Source organism: Gobius niger (assembly GCF_951799975.1).
Source record: "Gobius niger genome assembly, chromosome: 19".
In the NCBI taxonomy this organism is placed as follows: domain Eukaryota; kingdom Metazoa; phylum Chordata; class Actinopteri; order Gobiiformes; family Gobiidae; genus Gobius; species Gobius niger.
Window position 1 is genome coordinate 10,666,424 of NC_136870.1, and position 26,933 is coordinate 10,693,356.

Genomic DNA, 26,933 nt, shown 5'->3' on the forward strand with positions numbered 1-26,933 from the left:
GGATTTTGTTTTGATAGCACATTACTAAGACACAACAATAACCATGATGCTCAGAACCTGATAATAATTCTCCTCCAATGAACTTCAACCTCTGCCAGAAACAACACAAGCCTGTGAGAACACCACTTCAGCACCATTAGTTTCAGTGAAAAAAAAGAATTACACTTGTATGATCTAGTGTCAGGCTTTATTAGCGGCGAATACCTCTTTGACACACAAAAACACGTCTAATTAAAATGAATGCCTCTTCTTTATCGGGGACGTGAAAGCGCAGATTGCATTTGGACAAATAGATCTCGGGGAATAATGTTTTTAAACCCTGCCCATTACGTGGAACAGTCCGCAGGGAGAGCGCCGAGGGCCGCGGACAAATGAAATGCAGGTCAATGTCCGTATCGATCGCAGTTGGTCATGTTGTGGAGGGCGGGGCTTGGGTGATGGACCGCAGCAGGAGGCGGAGTCTGGCGCTGTAGTGGTGTAGCTGCCAGGGAGCCCCGGCCCATGCTGAGGGATTAGGTCTGCTCGCCCGACAGATGGCCCCGTGGACCTAAGCCTGCAATTTGTCCTTCCTGGATGGCTGGACTCTACCGTGCCCACGAACAGAAGAGCATGCGGTTTGATATTTATCTTCCCCAACAACACTGGATAAGGGCACAGATTAATGAGCGAATCAGTGCGTCGGCGCGCAGCGGTTGTAACCTGAATGTTTTTGATCTGCTGCACCTGGAACAATTTACACCCTTGCACGGCGGCAAATAAAGACCAGCTTTCTGGACGTTTTCCAATCCAAATCCCGTTTACAAATCCCTATTAAGAGGCCAGTTAGCACTCAATAAAACAACAAAGGCACGGGCAGACAACAAACTGGCTGCTGCTCGTCCAGGGGATCTCCCGAGGCTCTGCTGTGGCAGCTAGAACCATTTGGGAAAAATGTATACGCTGCTTGTATGACCTAAAGTCCCGCCTCCGGTTGAAAGCGCTGGTGTCCCATTAATAATAATAATAATAATAATAAAAAAGGAGTTTATTTCTCATCTCAGAATGCTTCAGTTCTATAAACCTGCCCACACTGCAAATACTAAGGGCTATTCTGTTAAGTCCTTGAAGCACATTTCTATACCTGAGCCAGTGACAATAATTGGGATTGCGCTTCGATCTATAATCCATGTTTAAACTCCAAGATTCAGGTTAAAGTCTGAGAGCAGTGACATTTGACAGAAGATTGAATCTAAACTAAACTAAATGAACACGACTTGCAGAACAAAATAAACAAAATAAATAAACGAAATGTCTAAACCCTTTGAGACGATATAATATGTTGTTTATTGCGCCGCCTCAGTGACAGAAGTTTTTTTTGCGATTCCACTTCCATTGCGATTGGTCGTGCAGCGCTCGTGGCGGGATCAGCCCGTGTCTTTGGGCGGGTGTTTCTAACGTCCTCTCTGATCTGGCGCTGGCCTGACCCTGACCCCTGTGTCACGGGGGGGGGAGGGGGATTTGACCTAGTCCCTCTTGACAACACCAGGTGCCACCTCCTGATTGGCTGTCGCGCCGCCGCAGTCCCTCCTCCCCTCTCCATCTATTAGGAGTCATTGCTTCCTGTGGCCCTTAAGCCTCTTTTTGTATCACGGCCTTTAATCCGCCCGGCGACAAGAGCCCTCTGCGGCGTTCAGAGAGAGGCAGTTGAGTGGAATCAAAAAATAAAAAGGCTGTGTGCGCCATGCCAGTTCACCGCTGTGTACCTGGTGGAGGAGTCTTTTACGAGAGGGTGTTCTCCTTGAAGGATGATTAAAACCGTAGCAGCCATGGAGGGGGGGGGAGTGGGAAAGGTGGCGGAGTTCATAGCCAAAGCGTAGGAATCCTCTTGCGCGTGACTTTCACAATGCCGGCAGATTAGGAGCGTGCGTTCCCAGCCTCCTACAGCGCCCGTGTGCACGAGCGTACTCCCCGTGCCCCTTCCTTCCTCGATTACTAAGCATCCCGGTAGATGGATGTGAGAGGAACACCGCAGCAGATAGGGGACTCTGTGGCTGCGGGGGATTTGGGAAAAATGGTCTTTCCTACTAAATACAGCAGATACGGTGGGAAAAAAAGGGGCCCCTGCTGAGCGCCGCTATGCCTTCAAGACAAAAACGTAAACACGAGGGGGTGGCCATGCATATTTAATGCTCAAGTGTTAATATCTGGAGGGGGGAAAAGTGCGCCGGGCGGGAGGAACTTAAACAACAAACGGAATGAGTTGTCTCCAAGTAGCAGAGCTCAGCATCCCCTCCTGTTCAGTTCCTGTGCTCGCTTCAAGCCCCCAGGAAATACCTTTGTAGTTGGGCACGCTGCAGCACTAGCTAACCCTCAGCTTACCCCGGTCTCAGATGAGACAACCATACGTTCACATGCCTGTACTCTTGAATTATTGAGCAAGCCGTAGCAACTCATCTCTTCTGAAGTTATGGAGGAGAGGACGATCTGAATTTTCAATCAAGCGCCGCAGCTATTGAGTGGGCAGCAAGGTTCGCAGACGGGGCCAGTCTAAAAATATGATACGACAAAAAAACGTGACCACAGCCTCTCGTGATATCAGAATTGACTTTGTGGTGATGCTTCCAGCTCAACTGTGCGATCTTTGACCCCAATAACAGCTCATTATTTAAGCCAATCAATCAGGGCCTTGTACTGCGCTTTCAAAACTCAATATGCTCTGCGCCACGGGGAAAAAAAAAAAACTTCGCCAAGACCTGTTTGCTGAGAAAGCTACCTTCCCCTTGCACATTGACCGCAGTGAAAACACACGGGATTGGAAGTTGTCAAATGTCAACAACATGGTTTTCTCCCTGATAAATGAACACGTCACTGTCGTCCCGGACGCACAATAACGTCACAATGCTGATCATCGCGTCACTTTTCCGACCCGTCAGCGAACACAACGCGGTGACAACTCGAAAACGGAAAGTAATTAATCAGGTTTTTAGCTTGCGCCTCCATGAGATTAAGCCCTCAGCGTGTTAGCAGTGTCACTTGACTCTATACTCAACTTATCACCGCTTAGAAAAGGGAAAACAAGCGCTTGACCCTTCCTTTCTTTACATCCAAACCCCCGAAAGACATCAGGATTAACCAACATCATTTAATGCTGCTCTACATTCAATCCCAGCATCAAATTACTATAGACCTAAATTTCACGGAACAAATCCCATGCAATTAGATGGATAAACGGATCAAACCAGTACGTTAATGTTTTGCATTGACTGCGTTCGGATTGTGGGCATTCCCGCTCCTAATTTTCCTATCAGAAGAACTCATTGTCCTATTTCGGCACACGCTTCAAGCCTTGGCATCCAGTCAATAGTAAATAAAAACCGCGGCAGGTATTCTATCAGCGAACAAGTCCAAACTCCCAGAACGGAGCCAGAGCCAATACTGATTGTTGATAAGGAGCGATAATGAGAAATCATAAATCATAAATCAAGCGCAACCACAATTATGTTTTAATTGTGGTGTTTCTAAAAACATATAAACACATTAAGCAGTAGCTAAATGTTAACACTGAGAAGCACCTTTTTATTGAAATAAGTGAGTGAGATCAAGTGCGATTGCGAATGTATTACGAATATCTCAATTTCCCTAATCCAAACAATAAAACTATTTGGCTTTTTCACCCCCCGAAAAAGGATAACTCAGGCCAAAAAAAAAAAAAAAAAAAGAGCAAGATAAGACTCCTGGCACCGGACAGTACCATCACAACCGTCTCCTCCTTCAGATTTTCTCCCGGTGCTGAGCTTACACAACTGGGGCTGATAAGGGGTCAGTGAGTGGAATACCCTGGAGTGTGTGTGTGCATGTGCACGAGGAGCTGATAAGGTCAAAGTGGTTATGAGTGCATCCTCTATGTGGCCTGTTCAGCACCTTGCGTGTATCGATAACATACACGTCGGCACAGGCTGATAAAGTCACGGGGAGAGTTTGTGTGTGTCAGTGGTATAGATTCGGAGAAGCTCTGCGAGATTCCTGATTGGAGTTTTTGTAATAGAAATCTATGCCGCTCCACAAAGGCAGTGCATTGTTGTGCAGCGTTTAACTTAATGGCTCGAGCTCATTTCACCACCCAAATCAATTACCCCTAACACAATCTTGTTCATATATCGTTTTCTAAGATTATTTTGTGCTATTCCAAAACCGTACCATGGGCAGCTTGACTACGAGAGGAAAATATGAGAGCACCATGTCTTGAAGATTTCAAACGGACCGGAGTGTGGAAATCTGACACTAAAGTGAAACTGTCTGAATAAAGATAGTCAGGTCACAAGCAAACATTAACTTTACAAAATCCATCTGGCCTTAAATCATTTCTGACAAAAAGCGAGCGCGCTCCGCTTTGCTCAGCGTAACCCCTGGATCGGGCTAGAAAAAAAAATCCAGATGAGAAGGTGGGATTTTGTCCAAGGCTGCATTCCTACGCTCGATACCAAAAAGCGCAGAGCGATGTGAAAAAATTCAGAAGCTTTATGTTTTTTTATGAAGTGCATCAGGACGGGATGGAGGTCAGTGGGCGAGCAGATGGACTTGAAGGCAGGTGTAGAGGCTCACCTTGCATCCCTCGCAGGCGCTGACACCGTAGTGGTACCCTGAGGACTTGTCCTGGCACACAAAGCAGGGCTTGTAGACGCGGGGCGGCGGGGGCGGCGAGGGGGGGCTTGGCACTATCTCCTCCGAGCTGGTACTCTGCGTCTCTATCGCTGCGAGAGGAAAAGAGGGGGAAAAAAGCGGGTTAGCTATCAGATGCTGACAAGACCGAATCAATCGATTCTGCCGGGGTAAACACTGAACATCCCCAGTGCACACACGTCTGAACCGACGCGGTGCGGAGTGAGAGGTGGGAACGCTCATTTGGAAGATCTTGATCACGCAATTCAGGAGAAAAGCGAGCCAAATCATCTAACAAGCTTTGCCTTAGAGAGATCCCTTTATTTGCTGCAGAAATTACAAGGAGTGTGTACAAGAGAAAACATATTTGAAGCAAAAGTGTTGAAAGCAAACTCTGCCACAGTGCCTGGAGTCGTCGTGTTTATTTTTAGTGGTGAAAAACAGCAACACAAACTAGAATTCATCAATGAAATTCAAACAGCAGGCAGTAACCAGGCGTTCTAGGCCTAAGGTGAAACAGGCTATAATAAACAAGTGGATTGTGTAAAGTGTACATGTAATAGACTTTGGACTCGATATACAACGCATTGCAGAACGTTGTAAAGAAAAGGGGAAAAACCTATACATACTGCGAGGTCTTTGTCGATGGTCTTATTGGCTTACGGCTAAACAAGGAACCGTATAAGAAATGCACGCCTTTCAATGGAGCCATTGTGAGCCTAAACCTGGCCAGAACAGCAATGTCATTTTGCAAACGCGTCAGGTGCTGGCAATCTCATTTTGTTTACCCCCAGAGAGAGAAGAAGCACGTGCATTTTAAATAGTTAGCTGTGGTCCAAACTCATTGCTAGCTTCCCTAAATCATGTGAATTGGAACTTTTCCTGGCAACTTCAGCCGTCAACATAATAACACTGGAATAAACAGAGGGGCATGAATATTTCCCTCATCCCAGTGGTCTTCAGGTTCAGGGGTGATGTTGAGTCTTTATGTCAGATAGCTGATGAATCTCGTTTGAAGTATTAATTATGTTTGTTCGCTGACCCGTTAATGTTCTTGCCCTGGTCTGATGATGACATTGACAGGACCCAGCCCTCACCGCACTAATCGCATAAGAAACTGACCTTTTTAATGTAGTCTAACCCGGTCTTGAGTTATCACGCGCCGCGCAAATCAACATCTGACGCAAACTGTGCGAGGAAAGAAGTGGGCATGATTCAATTTGTTCGCCACATCAAAAATATGCTGTGGTAGTCAGGATAAAAATGGCAATCCTTCACGATAGACCTCAGTGCAGAAGCTTTACCATCACGCCTCTCTATTAGCTTTAGGCCTAATATTGCCGTCTTAAATCATGCATGTGTGTATTCCTAAACTCCACTGAGATCCACAGTAATATAATACATATTTGAGTGAGCTGCAGGTCGTAGCTTCGCGAGCGCTGCAGAGGAGGGATTGTGCTCTGGAGCTGCCGGCAGTGCTTGAGTGTAAATAAGCCATCTATATTTAACAGAGCGCTGGCCTGTAGTACAGCTGAGAACACAGTGCACGTGACCGCACCGCGGACACACACAAGACACTCACCTCCGCCAGCGCAATGACTAATGTAGGTTTGTATTTGGAAGTGACGTGGCGGAAAAGGCATGGCTATGTTTTTTTTTACCTGGTTTATGGCTAACATCTCGTATTACTAGGCTTATCAACATTAACTAAAAACTGTCAAAAAGTTCAATGTGATTTTTGTCCATAGATGTGCTCCCCGCGGTAACTCAAGCTTTCCTGTGTACGAAGAGCAGTGTTTACCCCTACACCAGGGGTCCCTAACTGGCAGACCTGGGTCCAGATCCTCCAGAGGCTTTAGTCTGGACCCCAAAGCCATTTTGAATAACATAGAAATAAAATGGAAAAATGATTGATTAATCGATCAGCTCTGATATGTAAATACAGATATATAAATATATATACTCATGTTCTAGCATTTCCAAGAGCAATGACTGCATATGTTGGACATATGTTGAAACTTACGATTTAGTTGGGGACCCCTGCTCTACACCGTACTCTCGTGAAAAAGAACATGTGATTTTTCTATTTTTGTTATTTTGAAAAAAGTTAATCTCCCCTAGGGTCAAATAGGTCTGGATCAAATGTCTGGATACATTTTGTTGAAAAGGCAACATCGTCCATAGACTAACATTAGCCAAAACAACATTACAAAAGGTAGACAAAACAGCAGCTGGATCACTGCTGGTAAATACAACCAACACTGTTAACAGTACAGTAATTTACATTTTATAATCTCATGTTACACAAGCTAGAATTCAATGTATTATGCCAACTTCATCCCCAATCTGTATTTGCCTCTGCTCTCAGTCTGAAATCATGACATCAAACTTCGAAGCGTCGTAACCTAGTCTCACTTCCTCTCTCCTTTTATAGCGTGTGCGGTGAGGAATCTGCCAATCTGCCGGCGCACACAGCAGATGGTGCCGCGCGAGATTACATTCAGAACAACCAAAACAAACCAGTCTGATGCCCAGATATGTTCAAGGCCTCGTTGAAAAAATAACACGCATGCAGTGAAATAGCAAAAAGCCCAGAGTTTCCAAACCTAACCTGCCTTTTTTTATCGCTTCAGAAGGAGAAAAAACACACACAAGGTCCAAGTGGGTTTCGGGTGACTGGGACAGTTAAGCTAAACAGCAATAAAGCTCGCCTTGCAACGGCTAAAATGACACGCAATGATGGTGAGGGATATGAAGAGCCTACATTTGTGAGTCATCTGGCAGACTGACTTGAGTAATAACCTCTAAAGCCACTGATGAAAATGGGTCAGGCATAGGGGAAAATGGTTAGGGGGAAGGGCTGGGAAAAGGACACATATACATGTACATGCATGGCCGACATTGTTCAGCATTTTAATTGCTTAATTTTCATTATATTGGGCAATATGTCAAATAAGTCAAGGACATGATACTTCTGTTACATTAAGAAGCTTTATTTTCACCGTAAGACCACTTCCTTCTCAGAGAGCTCACACTGTGATTGGTTGCATCTGCCGGTCACTCACATAGAAATAAAAAGGAGAAGCGGCGTTCGATGCGGACAGCAAAGTAGGCTAGTCAGGGAGACTTTTCAGAGTCCGTTAGCTTGCTCAATATATTGTTCCTATAGCCGTTAGCATTAGCCACCAAACATCCCAAATCGTGAAGGATCCAGATGTTTTCAGCTGTTGTCAACCAATCGACCTCAACGTACAGACTTTTGAGATTTTACTTTAAATATAAATTAACGTCTAAAAGTGTCCTCAGAGATAAATGCTAACAGTGAACGTTCTGCTTTTTTTGAACGCATCGAAGCATCATCTTGCAAGATCATATGTTAACATATTGCGTGTCAAAAACGGAAAAACGTTTTGTTTTTCTTAAATTACGCAACTAGACACTCTAATACACCTTATGTGTGATTTTGGTAGCTCTGTGATGAACAGAAGTAAAATAAATGACGATGAAATCTTGTAAAAAGTCAAGGTTTCTTTTCTTTCTTTTTTTGTCCGAGGGGGCGTGGTGTTGCGTAGCAAACAGCTGTAAAGCCTTCTCTGGCTCTCTGGAGCGTGTTTGACAAAGCAGAGCGGCTTTCCACGGACAGATAGAAACAGTTGAGATTTTAACGTTTGAGTTTTTAAATGGTCAAAATCGGTCCCAGGACGGCTGAGAAACATCCGGATTAAGACTTCAATCAGAAAACCAGGCTGTTTAAATGCACACACGGGTGTCACAATACGTGTCAACAATGTTGTCGTTGAAAATTGACTTGAAACAAATATTTAGGCATTTGCCTCTTCCCAAAACGTAAGTGCCAGAGGAGAGAGGAGGAGAGGAGTTAATCAGAAAGGAGAGTGTTTGATGAAACAGTAGTTATCTCCAAATCTAGAAAAAAAATCTGTGATTTTTGTTTTCACCAACGAAGAGCTTAGATTCTCGTCTTTCAAACGAGCCATAGCATGTGTCCATAGTTATAACATAGAATACGCTCTGGTGCTACATATATCATGAAAAATGGTCTGGATTGTTGGCACTCAGCTAAATCCTCAAAACAGCGCAGCCTCAATGTGTTGATGATAAAGAAACCACAGAAATGTTATAAATGCCATGAAAAGGACAAAGCATACCTACATACATGTACCACACGTACATAGGACTTCGCTATTCATTCGTATGGGGATGGGACGTTCAATTTGAGTTTGGTCCAGACTCAGAGGCATTTCTGTGCTTTCTATGGTCACATGGAAAAAGTAGATGACATCTGAGCAAAGAACTCTATCAGACATGATAAACAATCATTCCAATCTTTGAACCTTCGCCGGGCACATCAATGCAACAACAATAGAAAAGCGGAAGGCAAACGTTTATAGAAATAACCCAAATGTATAAAAATGGAAATCTGTGTCTTTAGCCTTCCGCTTTTGGAGAGGTCAGCAGTGAACGGGGCAGAAGAGGGGCCAGCGGGAAGGAGAGGTGGTGCAATCGGCTCCGAACTTGAGAGCAGTTATGTAAAGGCCCAAAGAGAGGACACTAAGGAAACACTATAGTGCGGCTGACATTGTGCAATGGCGGCAAGGTAAGACTGTTTGAAGAAGCGGGCTCATCTTCTGCTATTGCAACCCAACGCTCTCATGTCAAAACAACTAAACATCCACAGAACACCGCTTATGTAACCGGACAAATTTACTCATTTTACTAATTCAACATTCGTTTTCTGTGCTGCTCTGCTTGATGCTCGATGCGTTCCAGCGTGAGGGCGCACATGATGAGTATGACTATTACCAACTGAGTCACTTTTCATTTGTGAGATGAGATGTTTTGGGAGCCTTTACCACCGAATCTTAAGCACCGCTTCAGGCTGCTGCAGTTTGTTTGTTACGTATTGCTTGTAAGGATATGAAGGACGAAAATGAAGATGCAAAACACAAAAATGATTATTCTAAGTAAGTAAATTATATGAGATTGTAAATATATAAATATACAGAATAGCCTATATAAGAAATAGCCTACTAAATGTTATGACAAAAGATGTTTCTGTCATCAAAACAACTTCCCATAGTTTCAACAGAAAGCTATTCCAAACAATACAATACATGCATTACCCATGAACTGCAAGGTAAACAACTCAAGTGTTCTGCATTGTTGGTGGTCTTCACTGTGCATATAAGACACAGGCGAATGAGGCATGATGGGACAAACTCCATGGCAAAGAAGGTCCTTATGCTCACAGGGGCTATAGGAAGACCCACCCATGCAGACAAAACTGCATCAAAGTCCCCATGTGCGCGCTGCCGAAACTTTCCAAGAGCAACTAAACAAGGCTCATCGGGATGTTACACGCATGCACACAAACAGCGGTCTTAATGAGAGCACCCATGAAATCTGGGACACGAGGACAAGAGTCTGCGAGGGGGCAGGCCACTGTAATTAAATACAATGGCTGGCTTCTGGAGGCTTGTCAAGCTCAGGCATGGGCCGAAACAATGGCGCGCCTGTGCGGAGAGGACCGGGCTGCTCAAAAACTCACTGCGGCTCTAATCAGCGACGGGCATCACACAAGACCGCCTATTGTGAGGGCCACTGGAAGGACTGACTCACACACACGGAGCGAGGAGAGCCGCCACTTCTGGATACGGAGGGTTCAGGAAGTAGCCCGTTTCGAGCGCGCCGCTTTCTGATATCGAGTTCGCGTCCGCTGTCAGGTCACTGCTATAGCGGTTAGCCTTGACATTAAGTTGGATTTAGGTCTGCAGCCTGGCGCGGCATGTTGTCGGACCAGTTCTTGCAAAACGGCCCGGCAGGTGCGAGCGACGCAAATACAGACCTCCCAATGTAATGTGACAAATAGCAGAGGCGGTTAGTGACTCTGGGATTAACTTCTCAATGAAATCAAATTATTTGCTAATTTAATAATGTTTTGAAGTGGTTTGCAAATGAGGTGGCGGCTCATAAACGCAATATTATATGGGCACATGTCAACTGTCTGGGATTTACTGTACGTGCCTGCGCTTGCATTCTCATTCATAAACACGGCATATCTCTCAATCGGACGGCGCCCAATATAGTGTAATGAGCTAATGTAGCCTCGTGCAGCGCTAAAGCACGGCAGATTTAATTAAGTTCTAGTGCGAGTGGTCCGTAATGCCGCTCTTCACGTCCACTTTGCATACATCACCAGCCACAAGAGCACTTAAGAGGGAAGAAGCGAAACCCTCTCTGGCCACATCCTCCGTAAGCGATTACCGCATGGCTAGACTTAAATGGACAAAACTATGCAGGCGACCGAGATGAAATCCATTCTGCTGATGAACCGGCCCGGGCTCCGGTCCTGACGCTGGATGGCCTGGCTAGCATCAGCACATCAAAGGCATGAAGAGGAGGAGGAGTGAGGAGGAGTGAGGGACCGCAGGCGCACGGACGCGAAAACCGGCCACCCAGCCAAGACCGGCGGCCATTAACGCAGACTGCAGACTGTCTCGCACCCGCACTTCGCTATAGGTTCAGGCCTGGGTTATACCAGGGGAGATTCGATTAGCCTCATCCCCACTGGTTACGCGGGTCCAGCTGGGAGGCATATTAATGAGATTTCACCATCGTTAGGGCCAGGCTAACCGTATTAGCGGACTGGTCGGCTGGACAGTAGTGAAAAGAACTACAGTGTTGGATGGGGGTCCCGGCCGCACTTCGCCGGTTGTCATGAGGTTATTTGGACACACATGCATGGAGTGTGTACATCCAGACGGCCATAAGTCTTTCTTTGTGGGGAGAGAGAGAGCGAGAGAGAGAGAGAGAGAGGAGACAGCGGACAGACCACCGCGCCAACGCCAGGCACATTAAGCCCGGGCTTTGATGTTGCTTTAAAATAATGAAGTGGGATGGTCAATAGAACAGCCGCAGGGACAGGGACGGCCATGTGGAACCTGTAATGTATCACAGGGCCATAACACGGACATGAAACAGAGCCGTGAAGTGGATTAGCTACGGGCTGTGTATAGAGCAGATCACACACAAATAATGGATAAATGGTGGCTATAGGAAGCTTTTAGAATAGATGTAAGAGCCGCAGTGACGCCTGGTCAGAATATTGGACAACCACCAGGGCATCAGGCATATTTTTGCAAATACATATAAGGACAAATACATAGCAAAAAAGAAGAAGTAGAGAGCGAAACAAATGGCACTAATATGGTCTAAAACTGGTCCATTCAATTCTTGAGGTTAGACCATTAACATTAAGTCTGCTGACATTAGCGGTCTACCAAACGCACTGGAATTTAAATGGGTGACATTATTTTGCTACCATTTTTTTTTTTTAAGAATGAGACCGACTTTAGCTAAATAATCAGGCTGCGCTGGTGCTCGAGGAATGTGCCGGGTAAAGCCGCCGCACAAACACACGCAGGAATGCTTTGTCAGCACTCTTCCATTACTGACGAGGGAAATGGCACCGCTTCCTTGCTTACAGGGAAATCCTGCCATTCTCTCTCTCCCCGAGCGTCATAACAAGCCGCCGCTGGAAATGGATGCTGCCTCTGACACTGATTACTGACAGCGCTGGGCTGGGTCTGAACGTAACGCGGGCCCGTGTGTGCGGGTGAGGGGGGGGGGACTGACAGCTGTAAACGGGCAGACAATGGGCCGTGTTTTGTATTTAAAGCTGGAGTGTGAACAGTTATTGGGAGGGGAGGGGGAGGGGGAGGGGCGAGGGGGGGGGTCTGGCAGCGCAGCAGACAGGCATAAGTGAAAACACGCATCGCACACGAGGAGCAGGCAGAGAGGTTAACTTAGGGCAGGGAGAGGAGACGGCAAAACTCACGCCTCCCGTACCCGCTGTAATCGAATCCATCCTCGGCACACACCCACGGCCGTCACTTTTAACCTTCAGCTACCCTTCAGAGCGGCTGTGAATTCAAACTAGCACCACAGCCTCTCATACGCGCCGTATCCGGTATATAAACATAATTTTAAGGGAATTCCTTTACGGCATAGCGTGGGGTACTTCATATTTTTATGCTTAAGTTTTAAACCCCCACTCATACGGCTTTGGAGCTTCAACCTTTACCCTCCAGTGAGATACTTTTACAAAATATATTGGCAGAGCTACTTCTGCTTTGAAGATACTGGAGCAGGGGTCACCAACCTTATTTCAGCTGAGGGCTACTTTAAGAGCATTAAGTTGTTCGAGGGCTACCAGTTAAAAACAAATCCTAAAGACTTAAACGTACACTGTTCACTTATAGGATATTGACTCCATATTATATTAAAATAGCTTTATTCTAAACTCATACTCATACTAATTTTAAGAATTATATTCAAGAAAATGAAGTGTTTTACACTTTAGAAAAAGTCCCAAGGGCTACTGGACATGCCCCAAAGGGCCCCTGGGTGGCCGCGGGCACCACGTTGGTGACCCCTGTACTGGAGTATGGGACACCCTGGACTGTTTCTCAATCATTTGACGCACCAAGAGAGAAAATGCATCTGCAAATTTGACTCAAGCTTATGTAGAAATGGAGGCTTAACGTTTTTTACTTTTTGGAGCTATTTATACCCTTTATTGAACCTACTGTTGGTCTCTGGTTGTAGTGATTTTCCGGTGTTTAATGATCTCGGTACGGAACAAATTTCCCACAGGGGCAATACATGTTTTGATTCATTAATTTAAAAGCTCCTACGCTACAGGTTGGAGACCTTGCTTTAGAGGAAGCTGTGACCTGAAGTGTTCACATAACAACATAGCATCTCCGGCATTTCAGGAGCCTAAAACAGTCGTCAACATTCAGGTCGCTCTACCTTTAACATAAAAAGGAAGCAAAGTGCCGTGACATTACGCTTATTGGCTTCGAAACTTCCTCCAACTGCATATACTTCCAAGAATTCTGCAACGGCAATAAATATTTGTGCAATAATGCGTTTTATTGACCTCCCCATTGTTTCCAAAGTTTGCACAGCTTGCCAAACTCTCTCTCCACCCACAACACAAATATACAGTGTGCGGATGATGACGAACCTTGATTCTGCGCTCCACATGCGCCGTCCATTTTGCAGTTTAAATGAGCTTCGGGTGGAAACGACATTGAGTAAAGGCTGCACTGTACTACTGTCATGGAGAACAAGTGCAAGCTTTCCAAACCGGCCTAACGGTGAAAGCGTTGCACAACAGCCACTTGAGGGGAAAGCCAAGGCCCTAAGCTATTAAACTGATGTACAACTAAATCCTGGTATAGAAATCTAAACTTTTAATCACCATTTCGATGCAGAATGACACATTTACTGTGGGGGGAGAGTTCCTTGGGCGTGTTTTGGAACGAATGAGTGCTCTTTCGCAACCGCTGCAGATATTGGCCTTTTTTTTTGCGGAGTCCGCAAAAAATATTGTGACAGTTTGATTTCTCCTTAAAGGACGGGCGCGCGGGTGCATATATGAAGGCAGTGTATATACCGGCTCCTGGAGCAAACCTTGATGGATGGCATTCCAAATTGGGGCCAAATAACTCCCCCCCCCACCATCACGAGTGTTGGGGCAAGACAAACACACATGCGGTGATAGATGGGGGTCCGGGCAGAGGCCGAAGGGCAAGGTGGAGCGGAGTGAGGCGGCTGTCTGGCCTCTTGCGATAATACCTCCTCAGCAGCAGGAAACGCGGCTGTTTTTCTTGGGCAGAAGTGGGGCAAACACCGGGTTGCGTTTAGCGGGGTAATTTATGGCGTCTTTCCATGTGGCCTGGGCCGAGTCACTGCGGGCGCTTTGGCATGTGTCAATGTGCGACACTCAATCTACGTGTCTTTCCACTTCAAAGACAAATGAGGACACTAAGAATGCTGCATGTTAACTTGTGTACAATGTTAACATGGAGCACTTACTCCGGTCTTACCTTTGAAACCTGAATAAGCCCAAAGCAAGGTTTTTCACTAGGCCGTTATTGCAACATTCGGTGACGCAATATTCACATGGACAGAAGCCACAATATCTCAAAATCAGTGAGGGTTTCCGTCTGACGAAAAGTTACACAATTTTGCTGACGCAGACGAACACGCACAAAATGCAGGGTAACATAAAAATGAGCAACAGTTTCGTTTGAATCATGATTTTTCAGTTAGCACCATAAAAGTCCTTACCTGGATGACTGAGAATTTGCACAAGCCCTACTAACAAATAAACACACATTTTTACTCATCTTATATAAACCTTGCCTGAGAGTCGCCATCAAGTTGATTTCTTCAGTGGAACATACAGTACGCTGGCAAACAGGAAGCGGAGTAAACCAATCAGCGAAGGGCAGTCAGCGGCATTATTAGCGTTTTTTGCGTTAATATTAACCAAACTTACCTACTGCCAATGTGATTTTGGTCATTTACCACTCTCTCAAAAAACTCTCTCTCTCTTGCGCCTAGGCCTGTCACAATAACAAATTTGAAGTTCGATAAATTGAGGCAGGAAAGTATCGAGATAAACGGTATTATTGACTCTAACGATACGAGATACTGTCGACTCTCAGGCATAAAAATGACAGTAAACCTTAGTTATAAAAGTACATCATCACATCCTAAAATACCACACCATGAAATATATTGAAACTCAATTTGCTTAAGTGAAAAATAAAAGTTTTACATAGAAAGAATGGGGGGAAATGCTAAATAATGTTCAGACGATAAATATCGAGCCCAAAATTGATCGTTTATCTGTTTTTTTTATTGAAATGAAAAGTTGATATAGCAATTATCGCAACAGCCCTACGTGCACCGACCGTAGATTGTTATTGAGGGACCTCCGCTTCCAAAGAGTGACGCTGCTCGCGAACAACACGTGATTGCACAATGCACATAAACAATTCTGATTGCGCAAGCTTGTTTGAGTTTGGCCGCAACAGCCTGATCTGATCCCTGTGTACAAAATATTCTGGATGCCAAGCTAATATACACCAAGGCAGAAATAAAATACATATTGCATTCAACAGTGGAAGTCATGCTGTTCCCTTCCCGATAATGATCACAGTAATGCATAGACCTTTGAGTTATATTATCAGGCAGTCGTATAAGCATGAGTGTAAACAAGAGATTGTTCCTGTCTGGAGCACTGGTCTGCCATATATCCCCCCTGGTCCTATGCATGTTCCTTCTCTGGGGGCCCCAAGATAACTTCCCTCTTGCCTCTGAAATAACACCACACCAGGTTTTCCTATCAGCGGACAGGGAGCATGTGTGCGCGGCCTGGGTGCGGGGAGGGGGACGGCACTGGGGAAACGAGGGATCGAGCAGATGGCAAAGGTGAGCTCTTTAGGGGCTTGACTTTGAATAGCTGCGTTAATCATAGCGGGGGACTGCTGCCAAAAGCGAGGAATTGGTACAGTTAATTATAAGCATCACTGATATTGAGTATCGTTCACAGGAAGCGGAAAAATAAACATTGGACCGCCTTGGATAGTGTGACACCAAAAAAATAGAGAGGGTAGAAGTGTAAGTTCCCTGGCAACAAGACGCCCCTCGACCCCGGGTAACACAGAGTCCCAGAACCCAGCAGCTGCCTGGGTCTGCTGACTGACAGAGGGCCGATGAGAGCTGGCACTTGCCCCAGGGCGACTGCGGATATTTGGCATGAGCTGATGTTGAGGGACGGGGTGGCGGCAGTGGTGGGCACGACTGGGGCAAAAGTCGGGCCCATGTCGGACAGCCCCGTGCCAGGATGCACACAGGCACAAGCACACACCGGAGACATATGCTACGGACAAGTCCATGGTCTAACAGACTGAGACTTGGTAGGAGTTTTAGTTTATTTATTTGTTTATTAGGTCGGGATGGTGCTGTACTCCACACAGAAAGGCCCCATCCTGCTGGGGATCGAACCCGGGACCTTCTAGATTTGACCGCTGCGCCACCAAAGGACAGATTTAAGCACACATCTGATATCTATCTAGTCTTATGCTGCTTCTACAAGGCAGGTCTTTGAAACCAGCTGCGTGTGCCAGGCTTTTGTGCCGCAATAAATATTTCAAATACCATGCGTATGGCCAATGTCTGCCGCACGCTGAAGGAGAAGACAATTCAACTTGACTGGCAAACCCAAGCCTATCATTACAGAATCTACTCTCATCAGCGTGATGAACACAAGTACCATGGTGTGGAAATACTGATTGCATTCAACAAGCAGCGACCGTGCGGGGGGAAAAAGGTTTGAAATATTGCTGGAGATGAGAGGGTATCTGAGGTGGCGGGTTGAGCGACAGGACCGGGGGAGGATGGTGACACGCAAGACAAACATTTCAAAAGCACAGAGCGAGCCGCATCTAGACAGACTGTTGGGAGAGCGCGGAGAGAGGGTGTGACCGCAGCATAGGCACCCTTTGTTAAGCCCTTCATATTATTAATACAGTCTCGCAGAGTGACTTGGAGCTGACACATGATTCAAACTCAAGGTCGTCGTCATCGCATCGTAGACACGAGCGAAAGCCGCGGCGACTGCTCAAACAGAGCGAGAATATGTTAGCGCTCCAGCTGCGACAATGGCTTCATGAAACATTAAGCTGTACTTTTTAACGCAGCGCAGCCTTGGGGTGATTATAAGAGTGTGCGTGAGTGGATGACAGTGTGATTTGAATTTTCCCTGCTGTGATGAAGTCAGCTGATGCAGAGAAGGCAGACTCATGGAGAGATATTAAAACTAAAAGACATGGCCAAAGCAGAGGAGCCATGTATGGTTTAAGTGCACAGAGTCTCCACACTTAACATTTAGTCATCTGTCTGAGTCATATTCAACATGGGCCTGGATGACGAACTGTGTCTATAATGTATTATTGACACAGTGAGTCTATCTATATTGTATTACTATGGAGTTGTACAAAAGCCAAATTGTAGACAACTTTCAATACATTTATGTTGGATTATAATTGGAATATAATTACAGCACTTGTTAATTTTCTTTAACATTACTATCTGTGTCCCCATAACTTCATAGTTTTATTATTCACCCTTAGTTTGTGTTTCATATTGCAGCGTTGCACAGGAAATAAAATCCTAGTTTGTGAAGACTGACATTGCAGCCTTTCAGTAACCTTATTCAGTCAAAGATTATCTCACTGTGAGAATGGGCCAGACCTACATGTATAATGAATACATTTACAAAATAAGTATAAAATCACTAAGTACATAACTGAATGAATCAGAGCCGATATCTGCGGGGCTGAGCCAAATATTTAGATCTACTGGTTGGTGACCACTGGCTTAGAGAGCAGAGCACCGTGCTTTGGGTTGCCAGATCCTAAAGCTAATATTAGTGAACAATGAATCTCAATATACAACAGGTAATAGCAAACCAGGCTGCCTTTTCAATGACATTTTCATTTTCCATCACAAAGAAACAACTCAAACTTTTCTGGGGAAGAAGAAACTACATGAATAAAAGTTCATTACAAATGGGCTATTGTGTGACCTCTGATAACAGAGAGACTGAATGAATAGAATATAAACACATTGGAGCGCTGCTATTCAACGATGTCTAAACCATGTGCAGAAATGTATTCGCAGGCTGAGCTTTTGTCTAGCGTTCTGAATGTGGCCCTTACACTTTAACCAAGCTCTATTCATTGTACCTGGGTGATTGCCACACACATCGTGCGTCTCGGTGTCTAAAGGCCAAAAAGAGCCTCGTGAATGCTGCTGCTTGAGTGTTTGCTCTTCACTCACTAACAGAGAGGTTATCTGCCCATTGATAGCGGCTAATCCGATGTGACTGGCAGCATTTGAAGCCGTCAGTACTTTAAGCGCATATTCAACAGTGGAGGAAGAGGGGTCATAAATATGGAGAGAGAGAGCAAAAAGAGTTATTTGCATTAGAGAGCTGGAGTGGACTTGGAGAGGCCAGGAGGAGGTAGGCAGAGAAAAGATAGAAGAGAGATCAAGGGAGAGAGCAGAAAGAGCAGAGGATCTGGGGAGGAGGACAGGGGATCAGTGGGGACAGGCTTTGTCATGTTAAACGCTCTCCATCTCCTCCGTGTTTTCCTGCTCTCCCGGACCACACAATAGTCAATCGTGAGGGGGATATCTTACGAGAGGGTTTGATCTGGTCAGCTCCGGAGCATGGGCATGACAGTGGAAGTGGGGGAGCGGCTGCATGTGCGTGACTCGGACGGGCGGGAGCAGCGCCTCCAACAATGCTAAAATAACGTGCCGTCCCACCGGGCCCTTTCTCTTAAAAAACCCTGGAACTCATTTAGGTTTGTCACTTTGTGTACCTGTCAATGTGAGTTAGAGCTAATAGTTAACCTCGCTTGTAATTTAGCCCCCGCTTTCAAGCCCCAGCAGGCTCCGCACATTCCTCCACCGTACATGAAACCCGGAACGCCGACAGTCGCCTTCATAATTCAGCGCCGAGTACAAATGTCGGGTTTAAAGCTGAAAGCGTATCATTGTGGATGTAAATGGAGGTATTTTCTAGGGTGTGGGCAGGAAGATGGAGAGCGAGACTATTATCCTGTCACAGCGCTCAGCGACACCGGGACCTGCGGGGTTTACCGGGTCAGCACAAGAGCTAAAGTGGCCGAGGTGACAGCTGATGCGTTTAGAGGAGCACCAGCACACGGGCTCGCTAGTTAGCCATGACACCATCAGCGAAAACAGAGGCGAGACAACTGTCGGACTCTTTTAGACTGGAAAAACTCAATTCCCTCCAGCAGCAACGAGGAACCCGGCCATGTTTTACAATGTTTATGTAAGTCATCAGGCAAAACTGAATAAATCTAAACAAACACATAACTATATGACTTACGCTGATGAGAAATTAGACAAGTTTACAAAAAAGATCAGACTCAAATTTTGTCACAAACTATGCTAAGAATTTTTATGAGCGATTGATGAAAGGTTGCTCATAACCTTTCATCAGTTCACCGAATTGCATGACAAGCAAATGATACGGGCGAGCGGTGTGTAAAACAATAAATCAGCTTTTATAAACACAAATTAAAAACTCCCGATGAGCGTCCAACTCTAAGGCACAACAGGAAATTGTCTAATATGCAAACAAGGACCAAGCTAACTGCTGCTAGCTAATATCAATAGCTAATAAAAGCGCAGTAATAAAATACAGCGTTAATATCCGATTTAATGAAAGCTAATAAAATGGGTCCACAAACATGGCAGTTAACAGTAGGCAGTTACTTTAAAACACAGATCCCTGAACGCCCCGTAGACGAGCCAGCTCTCGCGCTCATAGCCCCTAATGATGACTGATGAGACGCATTTGATTCAGCTGTCTGAAGTGGAGTGTCGGGGGGCTCCTTAGTGGAATATTTGGGCAGAGAGAGGGGAGAGCGGGTGGGCGGACGCAGCCAGACTCATTTGTCTTTAGTGTCAGCGCTAATGCAAAAAATAAAACATAAAAAGTGAAGGCGCTTGTCGATAGCACCGGGAGGTAGCGTTAGCTAGCGTGGCATTTCGGGGAAAAATGGCTGATGAGAGCAGTCGAGAGCCATCAAGGGAGCGCAGCGGGATGTTACAAGATTTTAATGAAGGACATGTTTAGTTTCCTCTGTACGGCTTATGCTTTTCTACTACTGCCGTGTGTGTGTCTATGTGTGCGCTGACTGTGCCTGGGCAGACACTAATTTCCTGCATGGATCCCTGACCTTTCCGTGTAGCCTGGGGGATGCCATTTGATCATGACACATGCAACCCCCGCAAACACACACCATTTCCTGTGGCTCCGCACAGGCCCGCGCACCGCTTTTAGTTGGGCAATTGTTGATCTTCGCCTGCTGCGATTGCCAGAAAGATGTTCCAGCAACGATCAAGGGTATTTTTCCCCCCCTTAAGTTGCAAAAGTTTGGAATTTTGAGTCTCCTGGTACGTCATTCTAAAAATCTGATAATAGAGTCTGGAATTCTGACCTAAAAAAAAGATGTAATCTGTGCAAATGTTAAAGTATATTACTGTATACAGCACTTTTCACAAATAAGGTCTAAAGGAGGGCCCTCAGGAGGGGAATAACACTGGTATAGCACAATGCACCTCCATGAATCTCTTGAGGTCAATGACTTGAATGTCTTCATATGTAACAGTGACCCAGATTGGTGGCGGTACATGATGCTATGTGGAGGTAACATGACCCCTGCCTTCTTTAGGTGTGTGCCGTGTCGATGCTTCCGCCTCTCCCTCCCCTGCTCGTTCGTTCCCTCTGGGGTTCAGTTGACCCCGACTGGCCTTTGTCCGCATCGCTCTCCCAGGCTAGCGACCCATGCCTCATTATAACCCTGGAGGGGGGCACTTGGTGTTGCTTACAGCGACCCAGTTCCTGAACAAATACAGAACGCACACCTCTCCCAGTTAACTCTGTCCATTAAGCTAAGTGGGGGCAATCAATTATTCAGCGGTTCCCGTTGTATAATTCAAGCCGATAAGGGGCATTGTCATGAAGAACGACATATGCAGGTGGAGAAAGAGGGTAGTATTCGGGACTTGGACAGAGGTGCTCAAGTTTGTACTCAAATCTCTATTACTAAATTATGCCGTTACAGTTAGAAAGTAAATAGCTTTTTTATGAATCCAAACACAAAACAAGAGTTAAAGTCAAGAGCTGTACTCAGGACGACTGTTTCTTTAAAAATGTAATGAAATTAAACCCATTAAAACAGTTTGGCAGCAGATGAAAAACTAGAATAAGTGCAAACAAACTAGGAAAGTCATTGGACGCAGTGGCTACAAAACCTCAGTGTGACTGTGTTAAGTGCAAATGGACAAAGTTGTGTGTTGAATAATTGTGATAAAACTACTTTTTTATGTGCTTGAATTATTAATGACACGGTGCAGTGAAAAGTGCAGCCGGGTGTATAGGAAATTAGGACAGGACATTAGAAGATAGGAGGCAGCGTTACAGTGCAGCTCTCTGCTGTGTAGGCGTGCGTCCTCTGGGAGCGAGCCACGTTAATACAGTTATTAAGCCTCTCCACTGAAGCCTGCTCCACCTCTCCAACCCTTAGCATCAAGGAGCTGAGTGCCTGCCAGCTCTCCCGCTTCCACAATGAGATCAAACAGTCCCAAGTAGGCCAGCTCTGGGGAAGCCAATGATGGAGCTCCCCCCGGAGCATCCAGGGCAGGTGAGGTTGGCTGCGTCAAGCCTGGGGAGCATCCCACAAGGCTTTAGTGAAGAGTGGGCGGGGGATAGGGTTCACCCTCGACTCAGTTACTGCTTAGTTCAAGTCAGCTGACCACGATTCCCAGGCACCTGCCAGTCTTCAAGCAAAAGCATCTTTTTGTCTAGGGACTGTGGAGGTTGTGAGACAGTAGTGCGGGAAACCTGCCTGGTCAGAGAGATGTAGGTTAGACTTTGATATGGAGACGGGGAAATCCCTCTGAGTGTAAGAAGAGGCAGTGATAAGTGTTACAGCACCGTGGCTTCAGTCTAATCGCTGAATTACATCCAATCCATAATTTACACTGGGGAGGAGCTTGAGACTGCCACTCCTCTGTTTATTTTCATGGACTTTGGGAAAAAAAATGGTTTAGACTGGGCGAGGCAAAGACAAATATCCTAATGTGCTAAATAGGACGGGGATATAGGTCATTCTGTACTCTATTTGCCTGTGTTGGCCTGTTGGCAGCTACTGGACACAGGCCAAGGCTCCATCAGTGGCACCAATAATATCAGTCACTCAGCCAAGCTTCAGCCTGTCCCTGTGTCTGTTGTCTCCCTTTACCAGCCTCCTTTGGCTTATCCTCTCATTCGCTCTCCTCTGTTTTCTGTTCAAAAAAGAAGAATAGGGCAATGATCCAGAGGCCAAAAATGACATTAAACTCCTGAAAGGCTCCACAGAGATGATTGTTTGAAAATGCCAGCCCCCTCCGCGTTCCTCTCCCCTCTCTGCGTCTCACTTTCCCTTCTCCAGTTTTCTTTCTGCTGAGAGGCGCTGACAGCTCAGACACAATAATCCAACTCTATTGTAGAGGCTCCGAGGTGGCAGCAGCCCCGTTCAAAGGTTTCCCACGTACGGCGCGGAGGGCAGAGTGGCACCGAGCGGCGATGCTACGAGTGAAAAGGGCTGGTCAACAGTTACTCACAGCGCTCACGCTGAGCTTTTTGACAGCTTTAGTTCAAACTGCGAGGAAAGTCTGGTCTTTGATGGAGGGTGGACAGGCTGGAGGATTACACTTTGATGATTTGGAGAAAAGGGAGAATACTCATGATATAATTGTGGTCTCATCTGAAATGGGAGAACAAAAGGTTGTCTATTCCTAGACTATGCCTGATGTCATTTCAGTCTATTCACAGTCTTCCACATCTTACTATCACATATCCAGTAGAAAAACAGAATGTGCCCTTGCGGCTAAGTGTTGCATATTTAGCGCCTTTTCCTCAAAACTTCAGTCGTCTGGATCCACATTGGGAGGATATGAGCAAACTTTACAAATATTACACATACCCACACTACAGGGAGGTTAATCCCTCACATTGATAAAAGGTTAAGCAGACAGCAGCAAGTTCAACTTTTAGGTTCATGGCTCGCAGCCAAGAGGGCAGGGACAGAGCATCAAGTTCCTCTATGTCAAAAACAACTCCTTCATTATCTGCTTTAGTAAAGGCCAGGGTTCTACTTGACAGTAATGAAATTGAATTTAGTCAATTAGTTAGCTATATTGATCTGTCTACATCTACATAACTTTAAGCTTTGCAGCAAGGGTCTTAGTGGTATTCTCCCTGCTTATTCTTCTCTAGAGTCCACTCATAACAGAACACACATGACACAGGACGTCACCTCAAAGGCCTCCCTCGGTCACTGGACTTCATACCAGAGCGGCTGTCTTTAAACACCAGCCCGTAAGTCATAACTAACAGTTGTTGGACTTGCATCTCTCAGATGCTAACATCACAAACAGGCTTTAGAACACGCAGGGTGTAACATGAGCCAGTCTGGCCTCTTGTGTCGGACCTGCTGTCGTATCCATCACAATCCAGTACTCTCCTCCTCGCCATCTCCACCACACTGTTGGCAAGTCTATTTCATCCCGGTCCCAGGTGGGCCTTTAAGAGTCAAATGTCAGCGGCCGAGGCTCCAGCCAGACAAGTAATGAATATGAAATGATTCAGAGGGACTGTGGGAAAGATTCAGACAGACCCAGTGTCTCTGTCACCAGCCCAGACACCACTGAGTCAGGCTGAACAAGGCTGGGCTCGACTGCTCGAACAAAACCTGGATACACTATATGGATCTCTTAAGTTACTTGAGACGAAAGCTGCCATAAATCAGGACATGCAGAAACTACAGTATCACCCGGGGGCCTGGTAAAGACACAAACAGCAGGAAAAAAGAAAGCCGGGCAAAAAGGGCCGGCGGTTAATAACAACAGTGTAACAGTCATCTTTTCAGAAGGGGAAGGAGCTTATTAAAAACATAGTTAAAAGAGAAGAACTTGTGTGTGATGAAGTTCAATATTTCGCTCACAAACAAACAACGCTCTTGCTGCTTGGTTAACAATGCTGACTGAGACGGCAGCAACACAAAGCTATTTTTGCCCAGACTGCTAGAGGTACTGCCTTGCTCTTGTATTTTTAGCGCGCTAACCTCTACCCTATTTTTTGTCCTCTTCATTCTGTAAATAGGAGGACGATTGCGTTGCAGTGCAAATCTGTTCTTGAGGTGATGTGATGGCAGAACAGTGTGTAGCTTTTGGCCGAGAGCTAGTGGCCTAAGGTGCGCGCCCGAGTGCTCCAACGATGGAGGCGGCGGTCCTCGGCAACTGATGAAACAATGCAACATTCCATGTAATCACTCTATATATAGCGGATGCCGACCAAAGGGGGGCGCGGAGCAGGAAATCTTGTAAAATATGAGGAAAAATTAGGGCAGGCGAGCATTAAAGATTAATGGTGACAGTGACTGGACCGCTCAGGCTTACCATGCGGAGAATGCCACTGTGGAGACGACAAACAGGCCTGAGATAAAGTGGGGGACAGAAAGGAGACTCTTTGGGAATGAAAATGCCTCGCAGATGAGCGGCGGGGTGATGAATGTCCCTGTTCAATACCTAGATGAATTTATGTGTGTTCCATTATGAGAGCGAGCAGATGAAATGGCCAGATAGGGCGGACGGATGGGGGAAAGAGGGAACGGGAGTGAGAGCCCTCCTTCAATGTGCTGCTGAGCTAGCCATGCAGAGCCCATTGCCAAGAAGCCATCTGTAGAGATAAGTAAAGAAGTGATTACAACAGGCGCGGCTCAATTTCTGACAGTTGACGCCTGACTGCCCTTGTAGAGGCGAATTGATTTAAATGAAGAAGCTATGAATATTTTAAAGGCCAACCCCCCCCTTTAACCTGCAGCATCTACTCCTGTGTGTGTATAACAGCACTGACACCAGAGAGAATGTAATTATTGATAGTGAGATTACAGGCCTATTGTCACAATGTCTGCAATCAGCTGCCCTTTTATGCTCTAATGAATCAATGACACTGCCTGGATCCTTTCTGTCTGTACTGCTTGCTCATCAAAGTGGGCTTTAGTGTACACAGGCCTTGTTTGGGGATTTGGAGGCAAACGGAGCTGGTACAGAGCTGTGTGACTGATGCCTCTGGCTCATGCTCTGTGCAAACAGGTCCCACACTGGCGGGCTTAGTTCATGTGAGCAAATGGTCAGAATCAAATAAGCATAGTGTTAACATAACCTGACACTGCAGTATCCCACACTGAAGCAACACAAATGTGCCAGTCAGTTTCCACGGTTTGTTTTAAAGCGCAGGTGAAGAGCCGCACCTACTTAGAGTACAGTATTAACAATATACAACTGTCATTATCAAACAAAACATGCCCTTTGAACACAGCAGCTAATCCAGCTCTCAGGGCATCTCTATTGAGCCACGACAGGCACATTAAACAGGGCAGAGCTTTGAAGGTTGGTGCGAGGTGCTGTTTTGGGAGCGAGTGATGGCAGGTTGTGAAACGCTGCCCTGCGGCCTTTCCCAAGAGACTGACGGCAGCAGTGCTGAACCGCCTTCACCTTTGTGCCATTACAAACATACCTGATGACAAAATGTGTTATTGATGTGCACCTGAAGGTGAAAGCAGGCGTGTTTTTGTGGACATACTGATCTCTGCTCGCACACACTCACAGTGACTCTCACTGCCTCCTAAATCACTGTCACCAAGGTTGAAAGGGTTAGGCAGACATGGTGCAATAAGGAGTCTGCCTGACGCTTTCCTTCCCTGGAAGGACAGTGGACCTTGCCCCAACAGTGTCCATCCATCTATCCTCCCCCAAGAGGGAAACTCATCCTCTCATCATCCTGATCATGCACTTAAAATAACACTAATTAATACACCGCTATTTTAGGAGCTGGTATTTACACAAAGGGCATAAGTGCAATATAGAAAAGCACCAAGAGATTAATTCACCACAAAACAAAGCTATAATTCCAGCTATGTTTTAAGCAGGTTTGACCTCGTCCTTCAGTGGTTCATGTATGGCACAGAGATCCCCAACCCCCACATATTTCAGATAATGACAATTCTTTTCAGTGCATATGTTAAAAGTTACTGATTCTCTAATCTTTGGGCATTCGCTAAAACCATCAGGTACACGGCTGCAGGGTTGAAGCTGTAAAACTTTAAACATGAATAAAACTAACCAACATTCCTTTTAAATATTGCTTAAATTGCTCCTTACAGTCTGCTGCCCAACAAAACAATAAAATCCCATCTGCTTTTTCATTGCCTCGCCTCCTGCCAGGCACAAAACTTCCGCACTTAAATACCACATGAGTCAGATTAGGCTGCCACTCATTCACTCGCTCGCCTTCATTTCCACAAGTCCACTTTACTTTTGCCTTTTCTATGACAAACATGCAAAAGCTTGCCTCTCTCAGTCTCATCCAATAAATCTCCTGTGACATTTAAGAAGAAAAAAAAAAATCAGACAAGAAACCTATGGGCTGGTGAGCATTCGAGGCCAACATGCAATCCCCCTCTTTTCCTCAATTTAGTGTGTGACAGTCATGTGAACGAGGAACAAGGCCACGCACATTCTTTCATGCATGAGCTCGTAATTGCTGGAAAGGCTCTGACAAGCCCTCGTAGCTCCATGCCGTTTTTAGACTCGGTTTAGTCCGGATTTGAGCTTGATCTAGGCCTGACGGTACCTGGAAGGTGACATTTTGTAACGAGGATCTACCTGATGAGAAAAGTTTGAGACGTTTCAGACGTCATAGTCTCACTGAAACAAAGGAACCTTCAATGCATTTCATTAATGAGACTCAGATCGTAAAAAAAAAAAAAAAA

General features: G+C 45.8%; 1 protein-coding gene across 3 annotated transcripts in view; it reads right to left on the minus strand.

Moving 5' to 3' along the window:
* raraa (retinoic acid receptor, alpha a) overlaps positions 1-26,933 on the minus strand; it is a 71,958-nt gene that overhangs the window by 7,299 nt on the left and 37,726 nt on the right. For all 3 annotated transcript variants that reach the window (XM_079577645.1, XM_079577644.1, XM_079577643.1), the window contains exon 2: positions 4,582-4,730. In XM_079577645.1, the coding sequence (XP_079433771.1) occupies positions 4,582-4,730 (149 nt within the window). The remainder of the gene's footprint in view (positions 1-4,581; positions 4,731-26,933) is intronic.